The sequence below is a fragment of the Octopus bimaculoides genome, chromosome 16 (assembly GCF_046866305.1).
Source record: "Octopus bimaculoides isolate indiv1 chromosome 16, ASM4686630v1, whole genome shotgun sequence".
Lineage (NCBI taxonomy): Eukaryota > Metazoa > Mollusca > Cephalopoda > Octopoda > Octopodidae > Octopus > Octopus bimaculoides.
In genome coordinates, this window is record NC_142943.1 from 30,511,332 (window position 1) to 30,522,103 (window position 10,772).

Below are 10,772 nucleotides of genomic sequence, written 5' to 3' on the forward strand. Positions count from 1 at the left end.
ACTTTTTAAAATTCTAATAGTTACTATTGGGTTTATAGATTTTTTTTCCCCCATGTGTGACCTTGCTGCTCTATTTATACACCTCAGCCCCGCTCTCCTCTTTCCTATTGTTTAATTTGCTGTCCTAATTAAAATCGTTAAAACCTAAATAACAACGCTCACTAAAATTGTCCAAGAAGTTTGTATGGTTAAGCCAAACATTAACTTTAGTGTGGACCCTTACCTCTTCCCTTACACACACACACACACACACACACACACAATCATACATACATACACACAGATCACACAGATACATATATACACTCCCTCATGTCTCTGTAACCAATTATAGACCATGTCATCCCAATATAGAATCTATTGACACAAAAACCTGAAACCCCATCCCTTCTCTTTGTGGTCAACAGATCAAATCATAGAAAGGTTTATGATCGGGAAATACCTTCATTTTTCTCATTTATATTAAACATTCCTCCCAGTTCTTAACATTCTGAGTTCAAATACCAACGAGGTCAACTATGCCTTTCATCCTTTCGGGAGTCGATAGAATAAAGTACTGAGGTCGATGTCATCGACTAACCTCCTCGCACTAAAATAGTTGGCCTTGTGCCAAATTTAGAAAGAATTTATATTCTTTTCTACTCTAGGCACAAGGCCCGAAATTTTTGGGATAGGGACCAGTCGATTAGATCAACCCTAGCACGCAACTGGTACTTAATTTATCGACCCCAAAAGGATGAAAGTTAAAGTCGACCTCGGCGGGATTTGAACTCAGAACGTAAAGACAGACCAAATACCGCTAAGCATTTCGCCCGGCGTGCTAACGTTTATTATTTCTTTACTGCCCACAAGGGGCTACACACAGAGGGGACAAATAAGGACAGACAAAGGGTTTAAGTCGATTATATCGACCCCAGTGCATAACTAGTACTTAATTTAGCGACTCCGAAACGATGAAAGGCAAAGTCGACCTCGGCGGGATTTAAACTCAGAACGTAAAGACAGACCAAATACCGCTAAGCATTTCGCCCGGCGTGCTAACGTTTCTGCCAGCTCGCTGTCTTTGGAAAGAATTTATAATCAAATATTAAGATTACGTACCAAAGTGTCCGCTATGCATTCTACTGGGCCATCTCCCGCTTACAGTTTCTGCCCGGGGTGGAGCTGCAATATTCTGCAGCTTATGATGTGCAAACTTCTACTGGGGTTGTTGTATGTACATAAATTCTTGGACGGTAAGCCGGTGGTGTCTGTTGTCTCCCTTTGTCAGACACTTTTTTCCCTACACTTCTACTTTCTTACAGAGTTGTAATCTTGGATCAAAGACAAAAACCGGACGTTTAGCGTCTGGAATGTTATAATTTTCTCACTGTTGTCTGTATCCCCAATCAAGCAATGTGGTCGAGGGTACGTCAGCCCTTACCTTCTATTTAGTGGGTTCTATGGATTAAATGATTAGATATGTAACAGTATTAATAATATATTGATTTCAAATTTTGGCACAAGGCCAGCGATTTCGTAGCAGGGGTAAGTCGATTACATCGGCCCCAGTACCCAAGTGGTACTTATTTTATCAACCCCGAAGGATGAAAGGTAAAGTCGACCTTGGCAAAATTGGGACTCAGAACATAAGATAGACGAAATACCGTTAAGCATTTTACCCCGCCTGCTAATGATTCAGTCAGTTCGCTGCCTTAAAAAAGTGATTAGCTAACGAGAAACGAATCCCTTATCTCTCAAACTATGGTTAAGTGCTCTGTACCATTAAGCTAAGCGACTCATGACATCAGCATTAACAATATTTTGGATCGGTACCGTTGTCAGAGTCGCAATAGTGACGACACTTTCGGTGTCGACGAAGATAAACTGAACAGTCTTCTATTTCGTAAGACTTCCAGACAAGGGACTGAGGACATTTAGTAGAAATGTCTGCCTAATGCTGCTACCGACTGTCTTGGCTGGCCCAGACAAACTCTAGAGACATGGAAGTGCTGTAAATTGAGCCTGTCCGATAAAGGCTCAGAGCGACGAAACCGTTCTAAAAACTTTAGTCTAGTGTTCCAGTATTGTTGATCTGGGAAGTTTTTCCAAATAGCTGTCGTTGCATGAAGTTTCCAGCTCTCAGTTGAGTTTGTTGTGAACATCAACCTTACCGCCTTATTTCTGACCACTCTTGAAGGCACTGAAAAAAAGCCCTGCCCTCCCTCTTCTAATTGTTATGTGAAAATAAATACAACGAATACAGGTGTTATATTTCCAGTGTTAGCGCTCTCAATTGTGGGTTTACAAAGATTTTGCACAAGAAAGATTTATCTATGCCAGCGTAGTTTAGTTTAGCAGACGAGAGAGAAAGATCTTTACCAAAAGATTATTTTAAAGCTTTTTGACTAAAAAAAAACCTGTTAAACTTTGCCGGAATTTCAACCCAATGACCGCCCCGATCGTCCTGACCTCTTTTATTTTCATTAATATTAGAAATTGGGAAAACCTGTTTTCTTTTACATTTCTTTTTCGCATTAAAATGGCCACAAAGAATTACAAAATCGTTTTACATTTTTGTTTTATTGTCTGATATTCTTCATTCAACGAGAAGAGCAAACTTAAAGTGAACCGAAAGCCACTCTCACCGTTAATCCGAATCGAGATTCTGTCCATATTTTTGAAAGTTTCGCGAGAAAGCACATCATAAGTTAATCTCTTTTCGCACCAATTTGTGATCTTACTTTAAACTCTGCATATAAAACCTTCATTGTTTTTGCGAACAATTCATCTTCATTTTTTACTCTTCTTCTGACGTCCATCGTGTATATAGAGATTTTTCTCTTAAGCTTAGTGAAATTTATCTTTTTCCACTGCAAACAAACGTTATTTGAAAGTTGTGTCCTTTGGACAGTTGAAGAGAAAGGAGGTGACAAACAAAGATTATTGATTGGGTCTTACCGACATCACTTTCTTTATTTACAGAAATTATTCCCTCTCCTCAACACTTCTTTTTGTTTTTGCTAACAAACGATAGCTATCTTGTTTGCTTTCGTTGCTGTTTTCTGCAGAGCCATGCGTCAGGTGATAGTGTAAATACAGAGGACAAGATATTATAGAAGGAAAAATAAAAAAAATAAAATAAAACTAGCCGGATATTTCTCCTTCATGAAATAACGGTATTTACATGACAATGGTGTCTTTTGTTATTTACTACTTCGTGATTCCCTCACATTCTTTTCTTTCTCCCAGTCTAGTCTTAGCTTTCTTTTTCATTGAAAAAGGGAGGTACGTATGTGAAGAGATAATTTCAATCAATTTTCTTTTATTACCTTTGCTTTCCTCCATTGCTTTCCCTTCCATTTCATTGAAAGAAGAGGGACGTATGCAAAGAAGTATCGTCAATCATTCTTCAAATTTTTCTCTTTTTTTTTTTATCTTCGTTTTCCACCTACTTATTCATTCTGTAACAACGGAAATCAACAATGGTGGGGATTACCTCGGGTCAGAATGATCTATCTATCTATCTATCTATCTATCTATTGCCCAGCTAAATTAACAACCGATTGATTCTCTCCCATCACCATAACCGCCTTTCTTACTTCTCCAGTAAGGTGGGACAACAACTCTTTCTCCTTCGCCCTCTTGTTTGTTTTCTCATTATAGCCTTTTCTATGTATGTTGTGTGTGGTATGCGTGTGTTTGTCACTGCAATTATTTGTCTAACCAAACTGTACACAAAAAAATGAATGTGATGATGGTGGGAGGTTCAGCCCATTATTAGACTTAGGAAGAAGGAAGTAAAACAATCAGCCAATTCTCTCTCTTTCTCTCTGTCTCTTCCCCCCCTCTTTCTCTACAATATCTTTCGACATGTGTCGCAATTAATGTTATTATTACGATTACTATTATCGTTATTATTATTATTATTATTATTATTATTATTAATGCTATTATTATTGTTATTATTATTCAAGAGGAAAGATTAAAACTTTCACACTTAACTTCGGCCAGACATTTACAGTGAAGCAACAGTTGAGAGTGTTTCGTCTTCCTCTAAGGCTTGGCAGAAACCATTTACAATAAGAACAACCAGATTCCTCCTGAAACTACTTCAATCTTCAAAAACTAAAACTACTTCAATCTTCTGATCATCCAGTAAGTATAAATCTTTAGATTTGTATTTCTTTTAAAAATATTACTCGTTATTTCTACCCTGAATCCCTATTACATTATATTTTCGACCTTGCGTTACATCCTTTTAAGGTCCGTAATAAAATATTCTACAATGTACCATGTCTGGTAAGTTCACCGTCATTAATTCACCGGAGGTAAAGTTCACCGTACGATTTTTTTTTTTTTTCAATAAAATAGTTTTTAACTATTAATGGTGAGATACTATGGATATATTTTCACTGTAAACTTTCCTCACAGTGAACATTCCTCATGGTTAATTTTCTTCACGGTAAGTTGATGGCGGTGAACTTATCTGTAATCATAATGTATAGACGGTATTTCAAAAGATTTTCCCCTTCTATCACCTGTATATTTTTGGGTTCTGGTATTGCGGTAAGGAAGCAGAAGCTGGTATCGCAGAAATGGCATTGATGCTGACACAGCTTGGTTCCAAGTTCCAATCTCGCTGAGTTATACTTACTGCATTTCATCTATCTGCGAGTGTTGCTGTTTAGGTACAAGTCTTCACTGATCAAAAGGCCTGTGATTAAAGATATTCCAGCCGTGACCATCCCGTTCTCAGACATAATGCATCTAGGACAAACCTTGTGGTTATGGTATTGGATTCACGATCGTAAGGTCGTGGTTTCGAGTCCCAGAACTATCAGCGGGTTGAGTTCTTGATCAACTCCCTTCATTCCCATTATTCCAGTTGGTTCAGCTGTATAAGAATTTCACAACAGCTGAAGCTTGATCCTGCGACGGACGAGTCCCGTTCAGGGAAGGGGAAGAGAGTATTGTACTCTCGATCCCTTATACACCACGAAAATAGGGTTAAACGCCGGTAGAATGAACTTGAAAGCTGATGTCTGATCTAAACACCTATGAGGAGATACTAGCAGGTTGAGCGACCCATTAAAGGTCTCAGTCTTGACCAAATACCAGTTATGTATTGAAGGTGATCCAACAGGAAACTCAGTTTTTCATGTTTTACAAATTTTGCGGTTGATACTAAAACCAGAATCTGAAGACGTTGTTGTTGTTTATCTTGTTTATCCCTGCTCGAGCAGACCTGGTGGAGCAGAGCTCCTCGAGCACACCTTTGATCAAAAGCTATTCCAGTTATAGCCATCCATTCTTTTTTCTATGTGCAGAAAACCAAGTATTACATTATTTGATGTGTCTCTTTTCAAGACAGTAGAATGTGTGATTTGAGGGAGATACGGTTGCTACTTCTAGCAGATTGATAGGCCGCATAGAGGTTTCCTCATTAACACGAAAAGCTATAGTCTGAATGTTCAAGCTCTAACGTCACCTCCGTCCCACCTGGGGACACTTATAATTGTGTACCAATGTTAAAAACAGTCTCCTTGATGTTGATGTAGTTGTTTAATAACCCTGTACGATAAATGGTTTAGAGAAATGACCGGTACCGGACAGATATGCATTTAATGGGCAGATAAGCTATGACCAGATAGATAAGTTTTTACTGAATGAATAAAAGTATAATATTATAATAATCAAACACAAACACGCATACACGCACACACACACACACGCACACACATCCCCCCCCACACACACACACAATAAAGTATTTTGTTCGAGTTAGTCTTTTGCTAGCTGAGTTTTGACTTTGGATACACAGGAGCTCCAGGCGAATTTCAGTCACTCTTGGTACTCTGAATTTCGACACGTGAAACTCAGAGTACAAAGACACTGATTCGGCCAAAATAAAATATATTTCTAATTTCTATTATGGTATTAAGTACTCTTTTTTCTGACAGTTAAAATTAAATGAAAATATCCAGACAGTGATACAAAAAAGGGACAACAAAACATCCAGACAGACGATACAAAGAAAACAAGGTCGGGTCATTCAGAATTTTCTATTCTCAGTCGAGTTCCAGATTATCTTTGCAATTTCGGTTGGTTATACACGAGGTTGCTCCAATCTGGACAGCCCTAAGGAGAAGCTAAGCTAAGAGCATTAGATTCCTTGGATGAAAGCAGCGAATGTATATGAAAACAAGGACAGAAAAAAAAACGGAGAAACGTTACACAAATGCAAATGCAAATAACACGACATAACAACAGGTGTCTTTCGACTAAGGACGAATTATATTAAGCTGGCATGTGTGGAAGTAAAGCCTTACGGCAGAGGCATAAGATTTAACAGACACAGGGAAGAATATGTATGTATATGTATATGTATATATATATATATATATATATATATATATATATATATAAACACACGTGTGTGTGCGTGCACATTCGCATGCGCATACGCAAATATACAAGAGACTTCCACAAATTTCCGCTACCTATTTCACTCAGAAGGAATTGTTCGACCCAGGACTATCGTAAAAAACACTTGTGGAGGGCGCCGAGCAGTGGTACGTAACACGAAATCACGTCTTTCGACTTCTGAGTAAACCCCAATAGCTTTTCGTAACCTATACATGTAAGGTAGCCACAGCCATCGCCCTTGAGGCAATCATTTATCGCAGCAGCAACATAGAGTACATCAATTTGGTTTAATATAATTTCAGGTCCTGCTCCGACACTCAATAGAATGTCTGGTGTTATTAAATCGTTAATAATGATTATGTTAATATATCTCAACCTGACTCAAGTGAAATTGGAATCTTCTAAAGGTAACGATATAGTTTTGTATGTCTCCTCTTTCTCTCTCTCTCTTTCATTCTCTATTTCTCCCTCTTTCTCTTTCTCTTTCTCTCCCTTACTCTCTCTCATTCTCTCCCTTACATTCTCTCCCTCTTTCTTTCTCTCCCACTCAATATATATATATAATTTTTCTCGTCTGGCCGTAAAGCCTTTTCTGTTTGTTTTCCAGTCTTGTTTTTTGTCCGCCACTACATTCCTCCATGGCAAGATTTAATTTGTGTATACAAATTTAATTTGCGGTCCATGGGAAGAGCCGTTTTAACGATGCGTCCTGCCCAGCTCTTCGAAACGCCGGTGTTAAAACGGGGTTAGCTGATGAAGTAAAATGTTCTCTATGTGGCTTGTGTGTTTTCTCGTCTACGTTTTGTTTGCGATGTCCTGTACCCAGATATGCACCTATACATACAGGTGGATGTCGGTATGCACATACCTGTACGTATATATGCATATACTCATTTACTATTTGTTTATATATATATATATATATATATATATGTATGTATGTATGTAACAATGCCAGATAAACTCCGTATTATGTAATAAAACTTCCATTTAGCAAGATGTTTCTATTATTTTGTCCAACCCATGTAAATGTGTTTGTATACTTTATATTTTTATATAAAACGGTTAATCCATAGTCGTTGGTCTGACAAAATATATATTGTTTCGCTTATGGCTCTTATCTTTGACTTATTTTTGAGTACTTAATCTTAAGTGTCCGGACAAAATTTCTTTATATTATATCCGCCGAGGTTGACTTTGCCTTTCATCCTTTAGGGGTTGATAAATTAAGTACCAGTTGTGTACTGGATTCGATCCAATCGACCGGCCCCCTCTCCCCAAAATTTCGTGCCTTGTACCTAGAGTAGAAAAGAATGTATATTTATATTATAACATATATTTTTCTGTTTTTCGTACCTAGCTAAATCCTACAAGAGAGTGTGCTATTATACCAACTGGTCTCAGTATCGTGCCTCCCCTGCGAAGCTGTTGCCGAAAGACATTGATCCTTTCCTTTGTACCCACCTTGTGTTTGCTTTTGCAAAATTTGATCACAGCGGCCATCTTGCACCGACTGGTTGGAATGACATTGCGTATACAAGTAAGTGACTATAGTTAATTAATAACTGTTTATGTTTGAGTTTATATTATAGATTGCACTGGTCAACAAGTATTTTTCATCAAGCATATGTCAAGGTGTACTTAGTGTAGATTTTAATGCTGATATCAAATATACAATTAGTTTTTTGATATCACGTACAATTTTCTAGATGAGAAAGTTTTCTGGTTTTAGTTCATGCATCATACAGAAATTCCAATCAATGACGTGGATACCTGTATTTCATTTATATCATGGAAACATACCTTTAAAATAAACTACATTATCCATTACTGCATAGTTCAGATGCAATATTTCATCATATCAAATTAGCCACTAAAGTTTTGTCTGATGAAATAGGTATTTCAACATCTCAAATTGTCCAGTCAAAATTGGTCTGATGAAATATTTCATCTCAAATTCAATATAAGTATAACCGTTCGTATCTATTTCCTTACTTGTTTTACAGTGTCAACAATGCTAAGACAGTGTATAAATTGTCTTGATGTGTTTTGTTATGTCTATGGACAATTTATTGTAAAAACTCAAAAACGTATAATAACATCAGAGATCAAGAAAATTTATAGGCTATACTCTGACTGTCCTCTTGGAGATCAGAAAAAGTTATGGTCACCACATTTTATCTGCTCAGCTTGCTCAAATGGCTTACGTGATTGGTTCAATAATAAGAAGTCCATGCCCTTTGCCATTTCAATGATATGGAGGGAACCGAACCACTATTTTAATGACTACAGGATATGAAAAATGAACACAAAATTGTGTATCACGATTTGGATTCTGCAATGAGACGTGTGCCTCACAATGGAAGTCTGCCAATTCCAGTTCCACCAGATGATGGTATTGAAACATCAGATGATGATGCTGACTGTCACGATAGTGCTGCTGAGGAAGATTACGTGGCTGATAACGATAGCTTTGAACCTCAGAAATTTTCCCAAGCTGAATTGAATAACCTTGGCAGAGACCTATCCCTCACAAAAGATAAAGCAGAAACGTTGGCATCAGGACCGAAGAAGAAGTATCTGCTAGAGCACGGTCGGTCTTCGTATAACTTATTTTCGGCAGAGAAATGTGGTTCAAAAAACGTGTTTTTCTGTTGAAACCGATAGATTACGTACCAGGCTTTGATCAATATAAGAAATTACTATTTTAAATGGAATGTTCGACGACAAAATCACAAGAGCATCTGATTAAATTCTTTGTATCTTTTTATGTTTTGAGTTCGAATCCCACTAGGGATGATATAATCAACTACTCTTCGTTATTCTTGTGTGAACCTATGATGTTGTGTCTGTATTAGAAATGCGTGTTTCAAGGAGACTTCCTATTCTTAATGATATTTACAATGAAAATGATTCCAAGTGAATGTATTTGCAGAGAAGGTGGAGGAGGACATCTAATTAGGACAGACAGTAACTATATGCCAAGATCCTACTAATTATGAAACCAATCTGATAATTTTGAAACAAATCTACCACCACTGAAACCATTCGCCCAGTTAGTTTTGAAACGGAAATCTAGTCATAATCTTAGACATTGCTTCACCGTGTAAAATTTTACATAAATAATCTAAATTACACACATCATATTAACAAGCTTTACCTCGTTTTTTTTTCTCCTCTCTTTACCAGGTCTATACAAACAGTTCAATAAACTGAAGAATAAAAACCCCGAACTGAAGACATTGCTAGCCATAGGTGGCTGGTCTATGGGCTCGTCCCCGTTTACAGCGATGGTGAAGACTCAAGCAACCAGACAGAACTTCATAAACCATGCTGCCGGTTTCCTTCGAAAACACAATTTTGATGGTCTTGATCTCGACTGGGAATACCCGGCTACCCGAGGTAGCCCTCCCGAAGACAAACATAGATTCTCCAAATTAGTAAAGGTAAGTTTTCTTTTCTCTCATTCATTTATACTTCACTGTATAACTGCATTTATATGACATAGTTACATAGTTAAGGAGACCGCTTCGCAACCACGTAGTTTCAGGTTCAGTCTTACAGCGCAGCATCTAGGGCAAGTGCTTCCTATAAGAACCCCAGACCAACCAATACTTTCTGCAGGATTTTGGCTAACGAAAACTGCGTGACGGTACATTGTGCATATATATATATATATATATATATATATATATATATATATATATATATATATATATAAACAATATACGAGTATATGCATATATATGTACATGTATGTATGTACGTTCATCCACATGTACATATAGATACATAACTGGGTACATGACGTGGCAAAAGAGCAAGGACAAAAATGGTAAACAAGGTCCAACAAACAAGCAGGCCACATAGAAACATCCCCTTCATCAGCTGCCACCATTAAAACTCCGGCGTTTCGAAGAATTAAGGCAGTACGCATCGTTAAAATGGTTCTTCCCACGAACACAAATTAAATTGTTTTCGTGGAGGGTAGTGGCGGACGGAAAACAAGACAGGAAAACGAAACGGTGAAATAAACAAACAAAAAGGCTGTACAGCCAGACGTGAAGTGTGTATGTCTCGAACGCATATATATATCACATATATACTTGTGTGTGTGTGTGTGTTTGTCCTCGCCCACAGCTATATGAACATTGTGGGTTTATTCACGTTCATGTAAGTACCAAGTTTGAAGTGTTAAATTACTTTCTTGAGATATAAAGCATTTGAATGTTTAGGATAGGGGAACTTCATCTGAGAGGGAAAATGAGTGAGAAAGAGAGAGATTAGTGTTTTCTTAACAGTTGTGCGGAAATAAATGATTAAAAATTTCAATGAGAGTGAAACACAGAGCAAACTGAATGGGT

At 37.5% G+C, this 10,772-nt stretch overlaps 1 protein-coding gene across 1 annotated transcript in view; it reads left to right on the forward strand.

Annotated features, from left to right (window-relative positions):
- Positions 1-3,998: 3,998 nt before the first annotated feature.
- LOC106879329 (acidic mammalian chitinase) overlaps positions 3,999-10,772 on the forward strand; it is a 21,544-nt gene continuing 14,770 nt past the window's right edge. The window contains exons 1-5 of the mRNA XM_089364839.1: positions 3,999-4,137; positions 6,711-6,815; positions 7,769-7,948; positions 9,598-9,854; positions 10,644-10,675. Coding sequence (XP_089220965.1) covers positions 6,734-6,815; positions 7,769-7,948; positions 9,598-9,854; positions 10,644-10,675 — 551 coding nt within the window. The 5' untranslated portion in view covers positions 3,999-4,137; positions 6,711-6,733. The remainder of the gene's footprint in view (positions 4,138-6,710; positions 6,816-7,768; positions 7,949-9,597; positions 9,855-10,643; positions 10,676-10,772) is intronic.